Raw genomic sequence first — 25,820 nt, forward strand, 5'->3', positions numbered from 1 at the left:
GCGCGAGATGACAAGAGCCTGGACCAGAACCTGTGCCGCCTTCTGGGTTAGAAGAGGCCGTATCCTTCTGATGTTGTGCAACATGTATCTGCAAGATCGAGCTGTTGCAGCAATGTTGGCAGTGAGGGAGATTGTTTTTGTGTTGGAGGCGGGGTTCCCTCAATACTCACTTCAAAATCAATGAGGCCACAATCATGTTCATGATTGGCCCACGCATCACTGTGTTTATTGATGAGCTGTTGTACTGGGTCAGGGGTGGTGATGAACATAATGCTTTCACAGTTTCTGACAGATTTTTTCTTGGCAGTTTTGTCTGTGATAACCTCAATCTGTTTTTCTAAACAGTGGATGACAAAGCCATGCTTTTCCATCATGTCCATCCCTAAAACTGTACCCTCGCTGAGAGTTATGTCCTTATCTTCACTGTCCTCCTGATTGTGGTTGTCTAGGCTTTTAAAGCTAATGGCAGCCTCTTTAATAGCTGCTACTGGAAAGCCAGCCTCACCACAGTAATCTTCCAGTTGGGGAGTGTATCGCTTTCTTGAATTTAGTTTTTGTTTCAATCGCTTAATTTCTGCATCCATTGTTTTGCTTTGTCTTGCCCAATTGACTTTATCATACTGGAATGCATCAATTTGTGCTCTCAGGTTTTTTAACTCTTCTGATCGCAGTCTTTCTAAACTTTGGATGTTCTCCAAAGTACGTTCTCCCTCAGCTATCGATTTTAAATCATTGCGTCTAAGCAAATACATAATCGCCACAGGGAGATCGTGAAATTTATTTTTAGATTGTAGTGTGACACCTTTTGTGGAATACCAGTGAAGAATTTCACTGTTTTTCCATTGCAAACTTACGCCACGTTTGTGCAGACGAACTAACGTCTCATAGACTTGCAAACCGACTGTGTCCATTAATTGCTCATCTAATTCTACACTCGAACATCCCTGTCCTAGTGAGTTGTGTGTTGATACCTTTCCCCCCATCGGATTTCTACGGTCTCCGATCTATCAGTGGATATGTCGATCCGTTCTATACTATGTGTCTATATGTTATGTGAATTTAAACTTTCCCTTAATCTTTATGAGAGCTGTAATTTTGTACTCACCACAGAATCTGTAGGTAGACACAGAGGAAATCACAACTCATTGTTTGATCCGCCGGAGTTGACTTCTCTCGCCTTTTGCTTGCTGCAATCGCGAGATCACATCGGTGTCACCAAACTGTAGGGGAGGAAATATCTACTGTTGGTAGTCCAAGTAACAATCTCTCCCCAAGAAGTATTCTGTCTTTCCGGCGTTAGGAAGAGGTTTTCCAAAGTAAAGTATAGTTAATATTTATTTAATCTGACTCCATTTAAACAACAATTAACTTTACTTTTAAATATTGTTGGGAATTAAAGTTAACCAATCATTTAAAATGTAAACCCTTTAAGAATTCAATCCTATTGTCAAGAAATCTGACATCGGTCTAGTTCAGGGATGGTTTATATTATAAAAACCACTCAGTGGTCTTTTTCCACATAGAAGATTAGCCCTAATGCCTGTGTTGAAGTATTCAGAGGTCAGAAATGTAACTCAACAGTTTACAGGACATGATACTCAATCCTTTCTATTCAACTCAGAGGTGAAGGGTATGAGTGTTAAATCTCACCATATTACTAGACTAAATAAATCTTCAATAACAGATTCTTAACTATTTAGAACAAAAGTCTCAACAAGGCAACATTAGAAATGAAGGGTTAACATACCAGTTTATTGAAATGTCCAGTAGTAGAAAATACAGCCAGTAAGTTGTGTGACACACAGTTGATGTGTGGGAGCTTCTGTTAAGCAGACCAAACTCCACGGTGAATGGGAGCTCTGTCCCTTATATCCAAGATATCCCACCAGCACACAGACACTTCACATTTACATATCCATTGTGATTTACTTAGGAATGCTATTTCCGTCTGAGGACCTTTGAATCACCATGGGGTCTTTTCACACGACAATTGAGCCACCTTGACTTGTCTACTTCCTGCACTGAGAACATCAGACCTACACACTACACATGTGTGTAACTGTGTGTAACTGTGTGTAACTGTGTGTACATGTGTGTACAACTGTCCACAGATGCCACAGTTCATGCCAGAATGTGGCTGGAGAGATTACTGTCAGGACCAGGCCCCCCTGCTGGAGCTGCCCTGCCCCCCCCGCAGCTTTCCCTGGAAGGGTCCATCCATAGAGAATGGTTGCCTGTGTTCATACGATATATGGAAATGAGCATTCTTGGCAGTTTTAGCCATGTACATATTGATTGATTGATTGATTGATGTGGTCTCTGTCTTTGACAGGATACCAGCTCAGAGCCTCTGTTTACTCGTACGGCCCTGCTGACTGCCAGCCGCTGCCATTCACCCTGGACACGAGCATCAGATCAGCAGAGGCACTCTCAGGTACCACAAGAGACCAAGCAGTGAATGCATGTTTCCACAGTGTATATCAGATATGATGCAGATATTGAGCCTCAGTTCAATAATACACACACATTAGCAGGGACACTGTAAGTGAAGTAATACAGTAGTAAAACACGTCTCACTCTGTAACACATTGCTTAAATACTTTAAGATCTAGTACTGCTCCAAAGGCCACATCAAATTCATGGTCAGGGCCCCTCCCTCCTTAAAGAATTCTGACTTTAAAATAGCTGGTGTTTTACAGGATATTTGTCAAAAAATAAATGAATGATAATAACAATAATAATAATAATTACATTTAAATAAATGGTTTAAAGCAATTACTGCTGCTGTACATCCATCTTCTACCACTTTATCCTCCACATGAGGCCAATCTCAGCTGACACAGGGCGACAGGCGGAGTACATACATATAATATAGGTCAAAAAAATGAATGAATTAATTAATTAACAGGAATTTAAGGTAGAGGGTGGATTACTTACAGATCTATTTGAGGGGTGCTTATGGTTTGCATGTTCCACATTTTATCATAAGTGTGTCATGCAGTGTTGGACACTGATCTGGTCTTGGTCTTGGTCTTGACTCGGTCTCACCCTGCCTCGGTCTTGGTCTTGTCTCGGTCTCGACCCCTCAAAGTCTTGGTCTTGTCTTGGTCTTGATACACTGTGGTCTGAGTCTCGACTTGGTCTTGGTTTAGGTGGTCTTGACTACAACACTACTGTGAGACGAGAGCGAGCATCAGTGAACACAGAAACATCGCTGAGTGAAAGAGAGGACCAGAGAGAGAGAGAGAGAGGGAAGGAGACAGAGAGAGAGGGAGAGAGAGACAGGGAGACAGAGAGAGAGGGAGGAGATTTAGATTTTTAATCAACTTTATTTTTTCGTTCTCTTTTCAAAAAATCATCTGAATGTAATAAATACAAACATTTCCACTCTTACTCTTTAGAGTAAAAAATAAATAAATACTTGATTCACATGAGCACGTCTCCCAACTGCAGTGTGTGGTTTTCCACAGAACACAACGCCTGATTAAAACACCAAACCTGCTGGAAAGAGTCCAGATCTCCTGCTGCTTTGAAATAGTTAAAATCAATGAGGAGTCTGGACTTCATGTTGATACACACAGTGACAGGTTCAACAATAAAACCATCCTCCACCTTTCTCCTTCGGCTAAAATACACCGCCATCTTGGCCTGCCCTAAAACAAAGTTTAAAAGCTGGCATTTGTTCTTGTGTTGTTGTGTATTTAAAACCCAGAATAAAAAGCTGCTTGGTAAAAACCTCTCCACATTTGGTAAAAACAGTTTGTAAAAACAGAAACACTCATAAAAACAGTGACCAAAGAGAGAGACACAAAGGAGTTCACCGCCATGACCCCATGGAGGACTCTCCAGTGAATGTCTGCATGTCTTTTTGAGAGTGTAGGCTTGTAGAAGGACCTCCACTCCGGTCTGGCTGCAGGAGCCAGTTGCAGATATCTCCTCCATGGAGTGTCAGGTCTTTTGTCCAGTTTTTTCCTGTTTATTGCTTTCACCAATATTCTGTAAAATGTTTTTCCCGTGGTACCCTCCAGTGTTGCGAGGTGTGTATATTCCATTAAAATCACAGAGCAGTCTTTAAAATCCGATGCCAGGAAAATGGCAGGAAAAGGATCGTCATCCGTCACTATTTGATTAAAAGAGGAGTTTAAAAGCAAAAATAAAATCCTGACCAAGGCCTTTAAAACCCTGCAGAATGCAGCGGGACAGGGGTCTCCACAGAGTGTCTTTTGGCCCGGTCAGCAGTCTTTGAATAAACTGGAGGCGGAAAGCCGCGCCCCTGCTGGCCAGATGGACCAGGCTTGCCCCACCTCTTCTTTAGGTAAAAACAGGACACTCTGTGGGACCCAGTGCAACTTGTCCCAAATAAAATCAACTAAAATAGACTGAATTTTTGACAGGAGAGAAACCGGAGACGCAGGCCAGCCGGTGCCACAAGTAGGATGAAACCAGGTTATTTGCTATTAAGGTTCGGCCTCTATATGACATTTTTGGGAGTAGCCACCTCCACTTCTCCAGCCAACCTTTAACATGTTCTAGGACATTGTCCCAGTTTTTATTATTGCTGGTCTCATCCCCTCAAAGGTATCTGAAACCTCCTTTTTTCCACTGTAGGCCACCAGACAGCCCCAGCCGACCCCCCAGCTCCCCTCCAGCCATCAGAGCCTCGCTTTTCCCCCAGTTCACTCTAGCAGATGTAATAAAACCAAAGTCTTTCACAGTGTTAGTTAAAATGTCAATATCTTGTTGTGACTTAACTAAAACAACGAGATCATCCGTGTACACAGACAGTTTAAAAGACACGGACACTGGGGGAAACACACACTTGTAAGTTTAGCTCTGAGTTTGTGGAGCAGAGGCTCGATGGCTATTGAATATAACATCCCAGAGAGAGAGCAGCCCTGCCTTACCCCTCTCTGGATCTCAAAAGGTGCGCTCAGCCCGCCATTCATTTTCAGAACACTCGCAATGTCACTATAGAGAACCCCGGACCATGGCTACGAAGCCAGGGTTGAACCCAAAAGCAGCCAGAGTTTGCCACAGGTACTGGTGTTCAACCCGGTCAAAAGCCTTTTCTTGGTCTATTGAAATCAGACCAGTCTTTATACCCAATGAACTGGAGAGCTCCAAAACATCTCGAATGATGATGAAACTGATGAGCCTGCCGGGCACACAGTAGGTCTGGTCAGGGTGGATGATGGACGCCATCACCTCTCTCAGTCTAAGGGCCAGAGCTTTGGACAGGATCTTATAATCTGTGCACAGCAATGAGACCGGCCTCCAGTTTTTTAGTTCTTGCAGGTCTCCCTTTTTAGGCAGCAGGGTTATTGCGGCCCTCCTGCAGCTCAGAGGCAGTCTGCTAGTCTTAAGCAGACTTTCATTTTTCCGCTCCAGCCCAAAGAAGAAGCGAGATGGGGCGTCCATCTGTGTGATGTTCATCAACCTAGACCTGACCAGAGCCCCCTGTGCTGAGATGCCCAGCAGGTTGGCTATGGCCGACTTTTTTGACTTGAGGGAGTCTAAAAGCCCTCGATTTGCTGTGGAGTCTGCTAAAGTCTGCAGCTCCACCACCTGCGACTCCAGATCTTTTATGGACCGGGTTAAGTCTGTAGTGACACTAGTGAACTGTAGTGAACTGCTGGCAGAGCTGCTTTATCTGGGTCTTACCAAAGTCCCACCACTGTTGTATGCTAGTGAAGGCAGGCCTGCTCTCTCTGTGGGAAGCAGTTCTAAAAGCCTGGTCATCTAAAAGGCCATATTAATATGCCAATAAGCGCTCTTTAAACAGATGCTTTTGATAAAAACCTGACAGGAAACTGATCACTAAGACCCACGGACTGAATAAAACACCTCTTGAAAATATTCAAATGGTGTTTAAAACAATAAAAGTGGTCCAGTCTGGCCAGAGATAAAACCCCCTCCCTGCTGTGGCTCCAGGTGTACTGTCTGTGCTGACTGTTAAAAACCCTTCACACATCACTCAGCTCCTGGTTCTCCATCAGCTGTCTGAGTGTGTGAGATGAAGGAGGGTGTGGCTCAGGATGGTTCCTGTCTAGGGTTGGATCTTCTGTGCAGTTAAAATCAACCCCTAAAAACATAAAACCATCATCCTCACAGTTCTTAACACAGTCACTAAAAATGTTTAAAAAAGCTACCCTGTCCACTGCATTAGTGGGAGTGTAGACATTTAAAAACACAAGTTTTACATTTTCAAAGACAGCTTTGACTTTCAATAAAACCCCTGGAATTACTTCATCCACAGTAAAAGAAAAAGGTAAAAAGCTCTGAGCAAATAAAATCCCCACTCCTCCACTCAGACTGGACCTGTGGCTTAAAACCACCTCCCCTTTAAAAGCCCTTTTCCAGTCACTTTCATTGTCTACAGTGCTGTGAGTTTCTTGAACAAACATGACATCAATTCTTTTAGTCTCCATCAGTTTAAAAAGAGCGGCTCGTTTAAAATCAGACCTGGCCCCGTTCAGGTTTAAGGTGCTGATGTTAAAATCACACATATATAAAAAAAAGAACAGCAGTAAAAAGAGCAGTCAATAGAAGGTAAAAACATCTATAAATCATCTTCATCACTCATGATTTGAGTTCTTACCTTCAGTATTAACTTTTTTAATCTGAATATTTCTTGCTCTGTTAAAACCTGCTCTCCATAGCTCTTCCTGGTGAGCGGCCTGGCTGAACTAATAAATAAGTGTAGGTCGGGAAAGAACTCCCCTACATTAGGCAGAGTATTTACACTGAGAGTCCAGCTGAGTCAGGAGAAAATCACTCTCTGACTCAGTGGGCGTCTGTGAACTCGTTTTCTTTACTTTGCTGTTCATTTTTTCAGATTTAAATGTTCTTTCTTTTCTGAGATATTTTGAGGAGATCGTCATCTGACATATCCTCCTCCATCATTTGTTGAACCATGTCACTCTGCTCATTCATACTTGTTATGGCTTCAGTGTTTGTCTCAGAAGACACTTCAGGAATCAGAGCCCCCGCAACCATGGGGACCGGCGCCGCGGGAGGATTCCCCGCGACGGACGGCCCCACCGGAGCAGAAAACAACGGCCTTGCGGCAACAACAGGAGTGCCCCACACGGTAATAAGGGCAGGGGTGACATCCGCGGGCGGATCTCCCCCTCAGGAGCCGCAGCAGCAGCAGCACCGGGCGGATCTCCCCCCGCAGCAGCCCGCCGCGCTCCGCAATCCCTCGGGCAAGAGCGGACCAGGTGCCCCTCGCCCCCACAACCAAAACATTTCATTGTTTCTGAGGAAACGAAAACCACATAAATAAATCTGTCAACTTTAAAAGAGAAAGACAGGTTCAGATCAGTGTTTCCTTTTTTTAGGACCATATGCACCTGGTTCCTATGACACACAACATGTTTCAGTTTCGGAGATTTACACCCCAGCGAAACCATCCTGATTGGTGATACAAGTTGTCCGTATCTAGACAGCTCCTTCCCCAGTAATTCATTCTTGATGAACGGGGGAGCATTGGAAATCATAATCTTTGTGGCTGGGTTGACGAGAGGGGAGACGGAAGTGAAGGTGTCTCGGATAACTACTCCCCTCTCCACCACCTCGCTAACCTTAGCCGTACTGTCCAAAAACAATACGATGGCCCTGTTCATTCGTGAGGCAGACTTCACGCTGTCATACCCGAGCCAGCCCTGCCTCCTCCACCGAGCACTGCACTGCGGGGAAAAGCTTGATCGCATGTCTGCGAGTCAGCTTCTCAAACTCCGCAGGTGCAGCCTCTGCCACCAGCATTGTGCCACACAGAGCACGCTGCCGCTCACAAACAATTACACACACACGCTCACACACACACACTCACGCACACACACACACCCACGCACACACACACACACACACACACACACTCACACACACACACACACAATCACACACCCACCCACACACATACCCACGCACACACACACACCCACGCACACACACACACACACACACACTCACACACACACACACACACACACACACAATCACACACCCACCCACACACACACCCACGCACACACACACACACACACACACTCACAAACACACACACACACACACAAACAGCCCTTATAACAACAAAAGATAAAATAAAAACTCATAAACACACTCACACACTCACACCGACAAAAAAGAAAATAGTTTTCTCACAACTTACGTTGAAGTTGAAACAAAAACCATACGCTCTCAGCTCCTTACTCACATACCACCTCAGAGAGAGAGAGAGAGGGAGAGAGAGAGGGAGGGAGGGAGGAGAGAAGGAGGGAGAGAGAGGGAAGAGAGAGATTTTTAAAAACACAACTTATTTACCGTTATAAAAACAGTCTTACTTTGTGTGTTTTTTAAAATAAAATATCCATATATACAAACACATATATACACATAGACAAAAACATCACTTCAGCACTTTCCCAAACAACATGTCAACATCTTCCACCTGACACAGGACATCCTGGTAACACCACATGTTTTTAAAAAAAACTAAAATCCAGCCTGATCCTGGCCCTGATCAGAACCACACACACTGGAACAGGAGAGATGGTTCCCCCCCCTCCACCCTCCTCTTTCTGCTCACATACACTGTCTCCCTCTCATCTGTCCTCTACCTCCGCGAAGAGAAATAAAAGAAATAAAAGAGTTCACTGCAACAGTCCCGTGGAGGATCCTCCACTGTAAGTCCCCGTGTCTCTTTGTCAGTGGAGTAGGGCTGCGGCTATCGAATATTCCATCGATTAATCGAGTAATGGGATAAAACATACTTTTGCTTAATTAAAGCCCAATTATAAATATACAATAGAAAACAAGACAGATCACTTAATAAAAACAACCAATTTGTTTCCTTGACATTTATTTACATATTATGCAAACTAGTTAACTGTTTGTTAAAATTTCCAATAAAATTACTTCAAACTTAACATTTCCTGAGACATAAAATTAAATAAAAAATATTCCTAAACACTGCCTTTAAATGGGCCACACGGTGGTGTAGTGGTTAGCACTCTCGCCTTGCAGCGAGAAGACCCGGGTTCGAGCCCCGGTTGGAACAAGGGCCTTTCTGCATGGAGTTTGCATGTTCTCCCCGTGTGTGGTGGGTTCTCTCCGGGTTCTCCGGCTTCCTCCCACAGTCCAAAAACATGCAATGTGGGGATTAGGTAAATTGGACACTCTAAACTGACCATAGGAGTGAGTGTGAGAGTGAATGGTTGTTTGTCTCTATCTGTGTGTGGCCCTGCGATGGACTGGCAAACTGTCCAGGGTGTACCCCGCCTATCGCCCGATGTAGCTGAGATTGGCACAGCACCCCCCGCGGTAGATGATGACTGACTGACTGACTGCCTTTAAATTGTGCAACTTCACATTCAGAATCAGAATCAATACGTTTCAACAGAAATGCTTGGCTGTGGACCGGGACTTGGAACAAGAGTCTTACACAATGTGGACCGGGACTTGGAGCAAGAGTCTTACACCCCCTTTAAAGTCTCATATAAGTCTCTGTTGCAACGCTCGTCCAGATATCAGTTGTGAGTGTCACGCTGTCAGTCTCTTGCAGGGCTTTCTTCATCTTGTCTTTGAGGTCTTCATACTTTTTGTCCAACTGTTTTGTGAAGAAGGTTCTTGATGGAAGTTCATAATTGGGATGGAAAGTGGAAATCCTTGCCTTAAAGCCACCATCTTCCACCATGCTCAGCGGGCGCATGTCTGTGACCAGCATATTTAGAATGCTGTCTGTCAGTACAGCTGCTTGTGCCGGTGTTTTTTGCAGAAACTTGTCCATAAGAGGCTGTGATGGTTTACTGAAAAAGAGGTGAAAATAATAATTACTTAATAGATATTTTGAAGGCTAAATGTCTTAATCCTACAATAAGCCTTACTGACTCAATATACTGCAAACTAAAATTAATATGCATGTGCTATGGTTAATCTGTTAATAGCAGATCTCTGGTAAGTTGTCAATTAATTGTAGTGAAGTACAGTATTTCCCCCTGAGATGTAGTGGAGTAGAATTAAGTGTTAAAAATTGGAAATACTCAAGTGAAGTAAAAATACCTAAAATTGTATTTCAGTAGTTGAGTAATGGCACATTTCCACCGGCTCTACTCGCCTCGCCACGGCATGGATGGTTTAAGCGTTTCCACTAGCCTAGAACCTGGTACCAGGTACTATTTTTAGTACCTGCTGCGGCCAGGTTCCAAGCGGGTTTAAGTGGGCTTAAGCAGGTACTATGCGATGATTGATCAGACTGCTGGCCGCTGACTGGCCAGAGTCCCGTCACAGGAAGAGACCTCCCACACACAAATCAAGCCGAACAGTGCCGAACTGTAGATCACTTAAAACTACTTAACTTACTTGCACTAACGCAACGTTAGTAACATTAATCTTTATCACATCACGGATTTTATGTTGTATTTACCTTGTCTCGTGTCGTCCGCTCATGTCGTCAAATGGGTGTTTTCTTTTGAGGTGCTGCAGCATTGAAGTCGTGCTGTTATGGTACCCTAGCTCCATCTTGTTGTCCTTAATTTTTTATTTAAAATGATCCCACACCTTCGACATCTTCTGTCTCTTCCTCTTATTACTTTGGCTTTGCTGCGTTTTCTCATTGTCGCTGTTTTCGGTCCCGGCGTCTGCCATTCTGTACAGCAAAACTGTCCATGCGTTACGAAAAGAACCGCCGCAGTCTTCTTCTGCTTTATAGGGGACGCATACCCGTAGGCACGTTGTGTCACACTAAAAAGAATCCTTGCGAAACGTGAGCTTTACATTTATTTTTTTAATTAAACGAGGCTTCGAGGCAGAGAAAATTCCTCGATCATTTTTAGTAATCAAGTTATTTGAGGTACTCGAGGAATCGTTGCAGCCCTACAGTGGAGGCTTATACAGAGACCTCCAGGCCGGTCCTGACCTCTTCAGACCGAAGTGACTCCTCCAGGGAGCACCCACTCAGCTTGTCTCTGTTCAAAGTTTTTACCATCAGGTGGTAGAAGGTCTTTCCTGAGGCCTCCTGCAGAGGGGCCACCCAGTCTGGACAGGCCAGGACCGACCCGTGGAGAACCGGCTCCTGCAGTAGTCAGTGTAGAGAATCTGCCTGTTTTTGTCTCTGTTTTTTGAGCAGGTTCCACACAGTAAAAACACTTTTATAAAAACTAGGAAGAGATGACCTGTTGAGCTGAGTGTTGTCCATTAAACACAAATTAAAATCCATACCCAGGCTGTTAAAACGGTTCAGGATGCAGCAGGCTAGAGCCCTCCACACAGTGTCCTCTGGTCTATTCAACAACCTTTGGATGAATTTCAGGCGAAAGGCGGCACCCCTGCTCGCCAAATGAACCAGGCCCTGCCCCCCCTCCTCCTTTGGAAGGAAGCGGACACTCTGTGGGACCCAGTGCATCCTGTCCCAAATAAAAGTCCTACCTCACCCCCCTCATACCCCTCCCCATGTTAAAGGGAGCACTCAGCCCGCCATTGATTTTCAGCACACTCTCAACGCTGCTGTAGAGAGCCCTGATCTTGGCAATTAACTCAGGGTTGAAGCCAAACCCCGGTTAAAGTCCGCCAAAGGTACTGGTGTTCAACCCGGTCAAACGCCTTTTCCTGGTCTATTGAAATCAGACCAGTATCACAACCCAGTTCACTGGAAACTGCCAGAACATCACAAATTAAAGTGACATTGTCACGTATGAGCCTGCTGGGAACACAATCGGTCTGGTCTGGGTGGATGATGGACACCATCACCTCTCTTAATCTGAGGGCCAGAGCTTTGGAAAGGATTTTATAATCCGTGCACAGCAGCGACATTGGCCTCCAGTTCTTCATCAGCTGCAGGTCATAATGCGTTGTTACAACCCCAGCCCTGCTACATGTGTGTGTGTGGTCCAAGATACTGGCCTATATAAAATGTGAGACTTGAAGTCAATCTAGTCTGTAATGAATCAGATTCAAACAATGTAGCAGGTCTTCAACACTTTTACTGAGTGAAGGAGCTCATGTGAGGAATCTTCAGGAACACTAAGGTGTAAACGTGGCCTCGGCTCAGGCTTTGGTCCAGAGTTCTTCCATGGGGAAGACGATCCTGAGGTTACATCACAGCTTCCCCAGTGCAGTCATGTGACCCTGAGGGGAAATGTGTAAAGCCAGCAGAAACGTATGATGCTTAATAAAAGGGTAAGCATCCTTACACCAGCTGTTATTTACACACATACTCTGTCTCAGTCCAGGACCTGGATCCTCCCGTGAGGATCACAGCAGCTGTGTCCACATTGTCAGGGCTTCTGGACAGACAGCTCAGTGTGGCTGACTGTGCCCGACTGTATCCTAAAAGTCTTTTCTATTTGAAACCTTTGAAACAGGTTTGGTGGAACCTGGATCCCTAACACGAATGCAAAAGAAGAAATAAATAAAACAACAATACAAAAAGAAGATGTAATTATGATATGATTAGATGTCATTTTGAAGCTTTTATCACATTTAATAGTGACAGGGACATAATAAGTCATTTCAACTCACTCATATTACTTAAACAGAGTTTAGTTCTGAAGAATTTACATTTGTAGAATGTAAAAAAAAGAAAAAAGGTTTAACCAGGTTTATTTTACCTGGTCCAAAACTGTGTTTGTCTACGACTTTATGTCCAAAATAATCAACAAGTTGACAGCATTGGTCGAATCATGACTCACATATATGATGTTGTACAGATTCTGTTCAATGTAGATCATTTATATCTGTATATCTGCTGTGGATGTGTGTGGCATGAAGGTTTCCATGACAACCACAGCACAGCATTCCCTTTATCATGCTGAGCTGTAGTTCTAGGTTTTAGCTCATCTCTTTTATTTTAAAGGGAAAATAACTGCCAGCAGGGTAGGCAGTGGTGATTGTGTGGCCCTCTCGTCTCGTCTCTTCCTTGGAAACATTGTCATTTGGCTGAACTACTCACATTAAGCTGCTGCTGTTGGTCCAGATGTGGGAGAAATTCAAAATTCAACAGGTGTTCAAGCCTGTGATGAACTGATTTCCAGAAGTTCTTTCCTTGTTACACAGTAGCACACATGTAAAGTGATGTTGGGTCAGAAGAGCAAAGCAAATGTCTGCTTATTAGTCGAGAAGTAAAGATACAAGAGCCCAGTGTTGCTACAGCTGCTTTCTCCTCTGTCCAGATGTGCGCCTGCAGGTGTCCGTATATTTCAGGGACAGTCTCGTGCAGGAGGTGACCACATCCAGTTTGAAGGGTTGCCACATCACTCCGTTCCTCCCTGAGGAGGAGCACAACCTGCCGCCTGGAGGTCCTGATGTGATACCTCTGCCTTTGGACAGCCTCCTCACCCAGAGGAGGACAGAGGAGAGGACCCACAACTCCTTTTCCAACTTAGAAAGGGGAGTATTACTGTGGATGGGTGCGGACGGACTGTACGCTTATCGCCTGTGTCAGAGCCGAGTGTACTGGCAGGGAGGACTGTCCACGCATGGAACCAAGGCCTGCATGTTAGAGAGAGAGGTCACGTGTAAACTCCTGGACACACAGCACTACCTCACAGGTGAGACAACACAGCAACAACAAGATCATCTCAACTCAGAGATACACAAATATTTATATTTGTGAAGCTGCACTTAATAAATGGGAGGGGTGCATCCGGAAGGGCATAAACACTCAAATATGTATTGTAGAATAGGTGTCTGATATCATTTTTATTTTATAGCTTAATCATTTACAGAATAATAATAAAAAACAATGATATTAATATGAATGAAATTCTGATTTGTCTGTAGGTCAATGTACAACAATCAGACACTTCTAATTTAACATCCTTTTCTTTAGGGAAACAAACAACCTTGGACAAAATATTACAGCTGCATGTTGACATCGTCTGTAAATAAAAATGAACTCTTTCAGTTTTCAAAACAGAAAGCAGTTTATTTGTTTTCAGTCTACAAGCCATTACATTTACCGGATCTTTAACACTTAGTATTCATATTTTAAAAAGTGGAACACACTTTAGTTGGACAGATAATGAAACATTGATTTCTCAGTTGTACACTGGACTTTCTACAGGACTCCATGATGATGTGTTGGGGCACAATTGCTGTTTACTTTGATGAAACTGGTTGAAACTGGCATAAAACGTGAGAAATGAATGTTGTGTTCTAGGTGGATCATGGTGACAGAGATCATCTCTGTATCTGCAGAGATATTAATATAGTATTATTAGTATTATTATTTATTATTATTATCATTATTATATATTATTATTAATAATAATAATAATAATAATACTAACAATAATAATAATAATAATAATAATAATGATAATAATAATAACACAAACAATGAAATAAACATGTTGTATCTGCAGAGAAGAAACCACTGTCTTGTGTGGTTTCACCACAGCATACAGAGCCGGACACGTGTGAATGAGAAAAGCTTTCAGTGATACTTTCTCACGACGAGCAGCTACTTTCAAAACTTGCGGTTTCTTCTCTGCAGACGTTTCCACGACAGAGAGTGCAACAATGATAATGACAATTTCTGTTTCAGACACAGCATACATATATACATATACATATACATATACATATATGTATATGTATATGTATATATATATATATATATATATATATATATATGTGTGTGTGTTTGTTTCTGAGTTTTTAACTATAGATTAAATGATGGTGCTTTTTTAGACACAAGCAAATATAAATGTGATATTGTGTGAAAATGTAAAATAGTATAAAGGAACACCCGAACAGAAATTCTATGCACAATAGAAAAAACACACCAATGAACAGTTGTGTGGCTGTCAGAGAAGAAGCAGGTAAACATGTTTATTATGATGCACTTGTTGGCCAGGACGTTCCATTCCAATCACACCAAAGGTCAAACCACTTCAATGACATTCCTCTGAAGTCATTTGAATCTGTCATCTTTGAGCTATCAAAGCTAATAAAGTGTTCTTGTGTTGTTCTCTTCAACCAGAGATCCAGAGTTATGGACTCCATGACCGACGACTGCCTCATTTCCAGGTCCTGCTTAGTTTTGGAGAAGAGTGTCTGGACCCACAGAGCCAAACATGCGCCCTTACTGTCCAGGTGGAAACACGCAGCTTATCCTTACAGTACCTTCATCCAACCAAGACACAACCACAAGTTCATGCTCAGCACTTCCAGACTTCTAAAACCCTTTTCTCTGTGATTTACAATGAAAGTCTGTTCATCAGGCTCATTGAACACAGATCAGGAGGTTTCTACTTTTGTTCCTTCTGAAATAAAGAAATAAACAAGACAACTGACAAGACACCTAACAAAGCCCAGATTCTGAGATTTAGGCTTGGTTTATCAGGTTGGCAGTTTTCTTTTTATTAAGACCTCTAATGTCTTCAGACCAGGTACAACAGCCTCTGTTAGAGCATGCTATACCAATATAATTAGTGTGTTGTATGTAAGTGTTTTATTTGTCAAGATATTACAAATTAAATCTCAATATAAATTAAATATTGATATAGAGGCAGCTGCACAAGACTAAAGACAAGTCTTAGAATAAGATTGTGAACATTTTCATTTTGAACCAAAGTCTGTGGAAAGTTTCTGTTTTAACTGCAACAGAAGGCAAATGAGTCCGTGATGACTGTGACTCTGACTGATTCTGACTGTGACTAATTGTAACTGTCACTCTGACTGTGATTCTGACTGTGACTAACTGTAACTGTGACTCTGTGATTCTGACTGTGACTAACTGTAACTGTGACTGTAACTGTCACTCTGACTGTGATTCTGACTGTCACTCTGACTGTGACTCTGACTAACTGTAACTGTGACTCTGTGATTCTGACTGTGACTGATTCTGACTGACTCACTGTAACTGTGACTCTGACTGATTCTGACTGACTCACTGTAACTGTGACTGTGACTGATTCTGACTGACTCACTGTAACTGTGACTCTGACTGATTCTGACTGACTCACTGTAACTGTGACTGTGACTGATTCTGACTGACTCACTGTAACTGTGACTGTGACTGATTCTGACTGACTCACTGTAACTGTGACTCTGACTGATTCTGACTGACTCACTGTAACTGTGACTGACTGTGACTAACTGTAACTGTGACTCTGTGATTCTGACTCTGACTGATTCTGACTGTGACTGTAACTGTCACTCTGACTGTGATTCTGACTGTCACTCTGACTGTGACTCTGACTAACTGTAACTGTGACTCTGTGATTCTGACTGTGACTGATTCTGACTGACTCACTGTAACTGTGACTCTGACTGATTCTGACTGACTCACTGTAACTGTGACTGTGACTGATTCTGACTGACTCACTGTAACTGTGACTCTGACTGATTCTGACTGACTCACTGTAACTGTGACTGTGACTGATTCTGACTGACTCACTGTAACTGTGACTGTGACTGATTCTGACTGACTCACTGTAACTGTGACTCTGACTGATTCTGACTGACTCACTGTAACTGTGACTGACTGTGACTAACTGTAACTGTGACTCTGTGATTCTGACTCTGACTGATTCTGACTGTGACTGTAACTGTCACTCTGACTGTGATTCTGACTGTCACTCTGACTGTGACTCTGACTAACTGTAACTGTGACTCTGTGATTCTGACTGTGACTGATTCTGACTGACTCACTGTAACTGTGACTCTGACTGACTCACTGTAACTGTGACTGTGACTGATTCTGACTGACTCACTGTAACTGTGACTGTGACTGATTCTGACTGACTCACTGTAACTGTGACTGTGACTGATTCTGACTGACTCACTGTAACTGTGACTGTGACTGATTCTGACTGACTCACTGTAACTGTGACTCTGACTGATTCTGACTGACTCACTGTAACTGTGACTGACTGTGACTAACTGTAACTGTGACTCTGTGATTCTGACTCTGACTGATTCTGACTGTGACTGTAACTGTCACTCTGACTGTGACTGACTGTGACTAACTGTAACTGTGACTCTGTGATTCTGACTCTGACTGTGATTGTAACTGTCACTCTGACTGTGACTCTGACTGTGACTAACTGTAACTGTGACTCTGTGATTCTGACTGTGACTAACTGTAACTGTAACTGTGACTGTAACTGTCACTCTGACTGTGACTCTGACTAACTGTAACTGTGACTCTGTGATTCTGACTGTGACTGATTCTGACTGACTCACTGTAACTGTGACTCTGACTGATTCTGACTGACTCACTGTCACTCTGACTGTGACTCTGACTAACTGTAACTGTGACTCTGTGATTCTGACTGTGACTGATTCTGACTGACTCACTGTAACTGTGACTCTGTGATTCTGACTGACTCACTGTAACTGTGACTGACTGTGACTAACTGTAACTGTGACTCTGTGATTCTGACTCTGACTGATTCTGACTCTGACTAACTGTAACTGTGACTCTGTGATTCTGACTCTGACTGTGACTCTGACTGATTCTGACTGTAACTGTGATTCTGACTATGTCTGTGACTCTGACTGTGATTCTGACTTTGACCGATTCTGACTCTGACTGTGACTGATTCTGACTATAACTGTGACTCTGACTGGGTCTGTGACAATGAGGCTCAGCTCACATAGTCTGAGTGTGAGAGGAATCTGCCACGAAGCATGTCGACGACACAATGTCCTCTGAGTCCAACCTTTTACACAAGCATGAGAGATCATTGACATGCTGCATCTATACAGACACACAATGCCCCTGTCAACGTTTATGTTCATGTTATACATATATATGTATATATATACATATATGTATATATATACATATATGTATATATATATACATATATATATGTATATATATATACACAAATATATGTATATATACATATACACATGTATATATGTATATATATACATATATACACATGTATATATGTATATATATACACATGTATATATACATATATACACATATATATATATATATATATATATATTTATATATACATATATATATATATATATATATACACATATTGTTGGAAATGGTTCACTGATCTGTCCAAACGTGCTGTTGCAGGTGGAGCCGCTGATTGCCAGGCAGCTCCTGTACTATGCTCAGCAGACGGGCAGCCACTACTACCGTAGCTAAGAGGTTTCACGAGTCCCAGAACACACAAAAACCAGAGGGTCCAAACCAGAGGGTCCTAACACAGCACCACAGCAGCATCAGCCTGCAGAAGTGACTCAGGATACTGCTGTGAGCTTTTTAAACAGGCAGTGCGACAACGTCTGAGACAACAGACAACATGGACAGTGTTACACAGGCATGATGGGCATTTAGTGACCATTGCTGTTTGCTGAGTACAGTTTCTTTGTGTGTATATGTATGTGTGTCAAAACAAACATGCAATATTTTTCTACATTCTCCTTTTGTTTTTTTCAGGGGACACAGACATTTTCCAAAATGTAACACAAGGTGATTTTTTTTCTAATAAAAACAAAGTTATGTTTTGTGTCTTAAATAAGCAGATTAATTATTTTCATACATATGAAATGAAAGTAAAAAGAGAAATATGAAGTAACTACGCCGTGTGTAGCTGCGCAGTATTTCAGCTGTTTAATCAGAGAGTGAAACAAACACTGATTATGTGTCCCAAACTCTCCCAGAACTACTGTTCAGGGGCGACAGAGGCTCAGTCGTAGAGTGAGTCGTCTTTCAACTGGAAGGTTGAAATGATGTTCGACGGGTCCTTGAGCAAGACACTTAACCCCACGTTGCTCCTGACAGCTGTGTCGGCAGCGTGTGATGGGTATGAAAGAGTGAGTGAAAGGTGGTGAATAACAAAACTAGTGTAAAGCAGCTTTGACTGGTCATCAGGACTAGGAAAGCACTTTAGCACAAAGCATTTACTTTAACAACGTTGCATCTACTCCTCACTCCTGGGCCTGTTTCTTACAAATGAATGTTCAAAAATCCAAACCATCTCTCTAAGTCTGGTTTGCACTTCTATAGAAAACAGTCACACAAAAGAAACAAACCATAAAGATATTTGTCTTTGAAATAAATCATTGTGTCATCACTTACAGAGAGTTTCTTTGGGAAAGCTGCCATTTCGGCCAAAGAGTTTTGAGCAAAATTGTCAAGTGAAATAAAGGATTGATTTATAAACTTAATCGCATAATCTTATGTTCTGCTATTTACATTAAAGCTTTTTTCTAATGACTTCTATGTTTCCATCAAAGGTTACTGACTGGTGTGTTATGCTATGAAATGTGGGTCCTTCTATGTTGAAATGTTGACTGGAAAGTGTCCATGAAATGCTCCAAAAGGTGGAAGAGGACGGGCGGGAGGTTCTGTGTGAGGTTCTCACTCATCCACCATGGTTTTTGGTTGTTTTTAGTCGGACTGCATACAAACATGTCAGGAAATGAGTAGAGCTTATTTCCCCTGCTCTGCACTAAAGGTGAATCAAAATGACTAATACGTTTGCATACGTTGCTGTCTGTCTCCTTCCACCCATTCCCATAATGACTATTATTCGTCTGCATCTTACTCTAGGATTCACGGACAGGCTCGAGTGTCTTCAGTGGCTCCACCCCCTGATTACCAAACACTGACCTTACTGTCAGACAGCATGAGTGAATTGATGAGAGCATTCGTTTTGTTAAAACCCAAATCTGATTTGATTAAGATCAATCAACAAATCACTTTTAATAATGAGTGAATTGTAATGACTTTATTGGGCAACTGGATCAGACTGAGTGATGGTGCCTTCATCATTAGCATAACAATCCCAACTGTTCTTCATGAAATCAACTCATTTACAATCTTCAAGATTAGATTACATACATTTGGATCAAATCTAGTGAAGCAGACATTGAAAAACCGGTTGACAAACCAAAGTGATGCATGTTCAATATTTGAATTCTAACAGCAGATACAAAGACACTGCAGCGCACATGCAGAGTTCATCTCTTTACAGGCTGGACAGAAGAGGGCTGGAAGCAGGTCAGCTGAAGCTGCATGCTGCTCTTGAATGTATTCAACAGCTCCTCCAGTAACCTGTCACGAGAAACACTGTCAAATAATCTTCAAGCAAATGTATCCTGAGGCCAATCATAGGTGTTGGTCCTGAATTATGTCACATTCATTCTTCATTTGTTATTGTCCAAACTGCAATAACTGCTTTTGTGTCTTGAATATTTTGAGGAAATATTCGTTCTTGTAAATCTAGTTTAAAAACGCCAAACAGACTTTTACAAATGTGCACATTGCATCAAATCATATGGGACTGATGAGGCCGCTCCTGTTTAAGATGGCGTCTAAGCGTAACTGACCATTGGCCTGATAACAGCCTCTTTTTATATCTAGATCTAGTATTTGCTTGTAATATGGACCAGTGAGAGACTTACTTCTTATCAGATCCACTGTGTAACTGAGGCAAAGCATCCAGAGCTTGTTTGAAGCTGCTACTGTGGGAACGAGAAAAAGAGCACAACAGAAATACACAGTCAGACTATGATACACCCATAGTTCATACATATGTACGTACATGCGTGTACACACACACACACACAGATTCATGTATGTGACTTGTCTTGCTGTGTGTACGTGTGTGTGTTGTACTTACTTGCTTTCAGCACTTAGATATGTGGCTATGGCGTCTCTCAGAGCACAGAGTTCAAGACGAGCCTGAGGACGACGCAGGAAAAGAATGGACAAGAAAAAAAGACAAGATGATGACATATTAAACTGAAATATGGCATTATCACAAATGACAGGTGTGTGTGTGTGTGTGTACCTGCAGGGCCCCATTTTTGCTGAAGAAGGACACACACTGCATAAGACGACACATCTCCTCTGAAACTGACTCAACAATCGTAGACAAGACCTGAGATACCAGATCCTTAGAGACTGCGAAGACCTGCGACAGAGAGCAGATACATGTTGATGAAAGGAAGTGAAACTCAACACTGTCCAGTGTTAGAGGTGTACGGCTGCTCGTACCTCAGCATGCACTGTGATTATGTTGACCAGAGCTTCTTTCAGGTAGTTCCTGACGCCTGAGACAAAAATCCACAACAGTGGTCAAAATCCAGGTCAAGGGAATGAGATGATGAATGAACTCACTGAAAAAAAGTACATGTCTTTCCTTTGTGTCTCCAAAGCTAATGGCAGGAATACTTTATGAAAAGCTGGATAGTTATGCATCATTTGTGCAGAACTATATGATGTACAATAACATTCATACTGCAAAAATGCTCTTATTTAAATTAGGAGTTGGAAGCCACCTCATGACCAAGTCTACATCCATGGATCTAATCATCAAAATAATAGATCAATAAACCTTTGGGAGACCAGTAACCTCTGGGAAAGTCTGGTAACACTGGAGAGACGGCTAACCCCCATCAAAACCTGGCAAGGACATTTGGAGACCCTCACCTGAATAGATTCACAGATAACAGCCTGGACTGTGACACAGACACAGAGAACAAGGCTTGAACTAACAACTCTAACTGGCGAGGCACGGGATGCAAACTGAAATCTGAAGAAAAATGTTTAATGTTTGAGTCAAAGAACAACTCAATGAAAAAAGCATTTGTGAATGTACATATTTAGAAAATAATAATAATGATAATGATAATAATGATAATAATGATAATAATGATAATAATAATAATAATACAACAATGTTCAGTATAACAATTACTACATTTTATATATTTACAGTGGAAAGAAGTTTATAAAATAATCTGTGAGAGTTAAACATGTCATGCTTCTTTGAAAAGGGGAAAATGGTTTAATGCATTTGCAGTTACCATGCATGCCACCAGAGAGCACTGTGGTTCTATTAATCAGGAAAGTTGGTGTTGAGAAAAAGAATAACCTCCTATGTTGTAATCTATCCAAATAAAGATGCATTAAAAACATCCCCACTGCTATGTATATATATGTATGTGTATATGTATGTGTATATATACATACATATACACATATATATGTATATACATACATATGTGTATGTATATATACATACATATACACATATATGTACATATATACATACATATACACATATATGTATGTATATATACATACATATACACATATATGTATGTATATATACATACATATAGACATATATGTATGTATGTATATATATATACATACATATATATGTATATATATACATACATATATGTGTATATATACATACATATACACATATATGTATGTATATACACATACATATATATGTGTATATGTGTATATGTATATATATATATACATACATATATATGTATATATATACATACATATATGTGTATATGTATGTATATAAACATACATATACACATATATATGTATGTATATACACATACATATATATGTGTATATGTATGTGTATATGTGTATATGTATGTATATATACATACATATATATATGGGTCGCGCTAGACTTTTTACATTCACATTCTTTTTCAAGATAATGACACATTTTTTTCATTTTTCATCATTTATCTCATGACCCCCTTGTGGTCATGAGATAGTGTGTGGCTATTATAAGGGTCCCTAATACTGCGCGATAACAGGAGAGTTCACTACACACTCTGCTAGTGTCACATAGAGATGCACTTCAGCGATCCTCCTCATCAGTTACATGCTGATTGAATGTTGGTGTAATTCCTTATTTAAGGGAGTTGTTGATTGGACATTAGTGCAGGGGGCAGCTGGGACTGCAGGCTCTTCCACACAGGAAGAGCTTGCAGTAAGACATTAAGACAGTGAGCAGTTAGTAAAACTACGCTTGCTCCAAAACAAATCAGACATGTTGAGCTACAGGACTCAATTAGTGGTTGCTACGAGTGATTTTCCTGTGTTATCTTCGCCTGACGTCGCAGCTTTTAGCGTAGTGAAAACATAAACTTCCAAAATCTGTGCCTCCAGTGAGGCTTTCACTGCACGCTTGTACCTGTGGGCGTTTGACAGTCTCTCCAGTCGAAGTATCCAGCATAAATGCCAGGCTCCAGAGAGCCTGCGATTGGGTCGGCACGTCTTTCGATGTAGGCATCAAACAGTTTTCTGTCCAGTTCCCGAACAGCATCGACACTCTCCTGATGGGTAACCACAAAAACCACATATATCAATCGTTCATAAACAACAATCTGTCCATCTGTCCACATGTTTACATGATACAGGCTTCAACAATTGTTTACGGATCACCTGTGATCAGTCAATGACCATGAATGGGATTCTTTATATCTGTCTAGTCCGTCTTAAAATGTCATCTTATTGAAAGAAAAAAGTTGAAATATGGAGATTAAACGTTTCTGCCCAACAGCAATCTCCAACACTTATCGACCTAAATTAATTTGTTAATAAATTAATAATGAATTAATAAGCATAATGTAGCACTGGTACAGAACTGGCAGAGGCTGAAGAACAGCAAAGGATTATTGGCTCTATTTTACAGAGGCAATTATTGGCTTTTTTATGCTTAAAACTGTTATAGCATCATATACATCGACAGTTAAAAATCCACTGTGAGACAAAGTCTTGTAAAACGTGAAGTGGAACACTGACCCGTGTGATTTTCTCTGTGCCTGTGAAGCCATGTTTCTCAAAGTGTTCAACCAGGTTCAGGAAGGTGCGTCTCTCCAGGTGCTGGCAGTTACTCAGGATGATCAGCAGACGCTGCTCCTGCGCACACACACACACACACACACACACACACTTATGTTATACTTTCATACATTTTAGGCCTCTCATAGAAACAATTACACGTGAGAGAGAAAACAACACTAAAGACAGTAACAGGTTGAGCAAGACAATGACAACAACACCACCAGCAATAACAACACCAGGGGCCTGTTGCACAAAACCAAGATAAGGGATTAAGCCAGTCAATTTTAATTCTGATACAGTCATTGTTACTCTCATAATGCATATAAGTGGAAGTTAAACAAAATGTTTTTTGATGCAGGTTTTGAGATGATTAGACATGTCTGAGGTTGCAACGATGGTTTCATTTAAGTCTGTGACAAGGGCAATAATATACATTCTCATTTCTGTAAACTCAATGACAGTTTACTGATATTTGAGACCAACTATTGTGGGATGTCAGCAAACACACAGTTCAGCCCCACCAGGCACCATCCCTGCTTATATGCAGTGGTTTACTATTAAACAAGCAAAACACGAGCTCTGTCACGAGTGCAGCAGTTTTCAATCTGGTCAGCAGTACTCAGTCAAGTTGGGATGCCTCATCCCTGCTTCACGTATCTGGGGCTGGGGAAACCCCATTTGCACCGCGTTCCATTTCCCTTAAGCAGGAACTGAAGAACATATCATACAGCGTTCCAGGAAACTACCTGATAACATTCTGGGGTTTGAACAAGAACCAGGTTTGACTAAAACATGTTCTGGAGATGCAGACAGTTGTCATAGGTTGGATTTAAGGTCAACCCCAAACAAGTTGTAAGGAAATAATAATAACAACAACAACAATAATAACTAGAATGCATTGCAGCTGCAGGCACCTAATAATAATAACAATAATAATAATAATGATAGCAATACTATTGTTATTATTAATGTAAAAACAATAATAATAATAGCAATACTATTATTATTATTATTATTATTATTATTAATGCAACAACAATAATAATAATAATAATAATAGCAATACTATTGTTATTATTAATGCAACAACAATAATCATAATAATAATAGCAATACTATTGTTATTATTAATGCAACAACAATAATCATAATAATAATAGCAATACTATTGTTATTATTAATGCATCAACAATAATAATGATAATAATAATAGCAATACTATTGTTATTATTAATGCAACAACAACAATAATAATAATAATAATAATACTAATAGCAATGCTATTGTTATTATTAAAGCAACAACAAAAATAATAATATGATGATGATAATTAACATCATAATCATTATAATAATAAGAATATTAATAATAATGCTTACAAATGTTGGACTGAAGACCTCTTGAATGCTGCTAAATTGATCTGGAGAGGACAAGTCCACTGCAATGTTGCTGTGTACAGGAAAGATTTGGACATGCATTTTAAAAGCAAACAAATGTATGCACACACACACACACACACCTTCAGACACTTACTGAGCTGCATCATTGTCTCCATCTGTCTTGGTGCTTAGCTGCTCCAAGCAGTTGATAAAAACCTAAGCAGAACAAATGGACATGGTTATCAGGTATGTTGTAAAACCAACACACCACAACAGTGGACGGGCATGTCATCAAATAAATACAAGTCAACAATGTAACATCACATATTTAACTCATGTGTGGATGTGTCATGGTTCATTTACACCATTTCATGCATTGTAATGATAATTGTACATACATTGTTTTGCCTGTTAGCTGTTGTTGGATTGCTGGTGGCACCAGAGTGTGTCTACTGTCAATTTTATGATTTTTTTTCTTAATAATTTTATTGTGTTTTGACGGCTTAACATAATCTCTGCTGCCAGGGGTCGCTCTCAAACAAAATATCCAATTCCATGATAATGGCGGCATGCACAGATGCAGCTGTGTTTTTGTATTTGTTCAGGGACTTTATGTACGTGTGTGCGTAGTGTAACGTCTGCATCCATTACAAGATACAGTCGCTGCTGTATTTTGGATATTAGGAAGGACTTATATAGGTTGTATAGAAGGACTGGTATAGTGTAGGAGGCTCCCAGACAGTTTTATTTTCCCTCAAAAAATACTGAATAATTACACAGAAAGGGCATGAAAAGGGGGAAATAAAAGATAGACCAGAAGTACTTCACGACGCAAAACGCTA

At 41.1% G+C, this 25,820-nt stretch overlaps 2 protein-coding genes across 3 annotated transcripts in view; one reads left to right on the top strand and one right to left on the bottom strand.

Moving 5' to 3' along the window:
* Positions 1 to 18,911, top strand: part of LOC131465260 (interferon regulatory factor 4-like) — a 34,669-nt gene extending 15,758 nt beyond the window's left edge. The window contains exons 4-8 of the mRNA XM_058637743.1: positions 2,112 to 2,229; positions 2,333 to 2,434; positions 13,167 to 13,544; positions 14,981 to 15,093; positions 18,050 to 18,911. Of these exons, the coding sequence (XP_058493726.1) occupies positions 2,112 to 2,229; positions 2,333 to 2,434; positions 13,167 to 13,544; positions 14,981 to 15,093; positions 18,050 to 18,121 (783 nt within the window). The 3' untranslated portion in view covers positions 18,122 to 18,911. The remainder of the gene's footprint in view (positions 1 to 2,111; positions 2,230 to 2,332; positions 2,435 to 13,166; positions 13,545 to 14,980; positions 15,094 to 18,049) is intronic.
* A 783-nt stretch (positions 18,912 to 19,694) lies between these two features.
* exoc2 (exocyst complex component 2) overlaps positions 19,695 to 25,820 on the bottom strand; it is a 71,418-nt gene continuing 65,292 nt past the window's right edge. Inside the window, exons 20-28 of one of the 2 annotated variants that reach the window (XM_058637742.1) lie at positions 25,133 to 25,194; positions 24,979 to 25,048; positions 23,558 to 23,674; positions 22,947 to 23,088; positions 20,981 to 21,036; positions 20,775 to 20,897; positions 20,604 to 20,665; positions 20,386 to 20,442; positions 19,695 to 20,035 (exon numbers count right to left, since the gene is read on the bottom strand). In XM_058637742.1, coding sequence (XP_058493725.1) covers positions 19,942 to 20,035; positions 20,386 to 20,442; positions 20,604 to 20,665; positions 20,775 to 20,897; positions 20,981 to 21,036; positions 22,947 to 23,088; positions 23,558 to 23,674; positions 24,979 to 25,048; positions 25,133 to 25,194 — 783 coding nt within the window. In that variant the 3' untranslated portion in view covers positions 19,695 to 19,941. Of the gene's footprint in view, positions 20,036 to 20,385; positions 20,446 to 20,603; positions 20,666 to 20,774; positions 20,898 to 20,980; positions 21,037 to 22,946; positions 23,089 to 23,557; positions 23,675 to 24,978; positions 25,049 to 25,132; positions 25,195 to 25,820 lie in introns of both variants that reach the window. The other variant, XM_058637741.1, reaches the window with a different exon arrangement.

Source organism: Solea solea, chromosome 9 (genome assembly GCF_958295425.1).
Source record: "Solea solea chromosome 9, fSolSol10.1, whole genome shotgun sequence".
NCBI lineage: Eukaryota > Metazoa > Chordata > Actinopteri > Pleuronectiformes > Soleidae > Solea > Solea solea.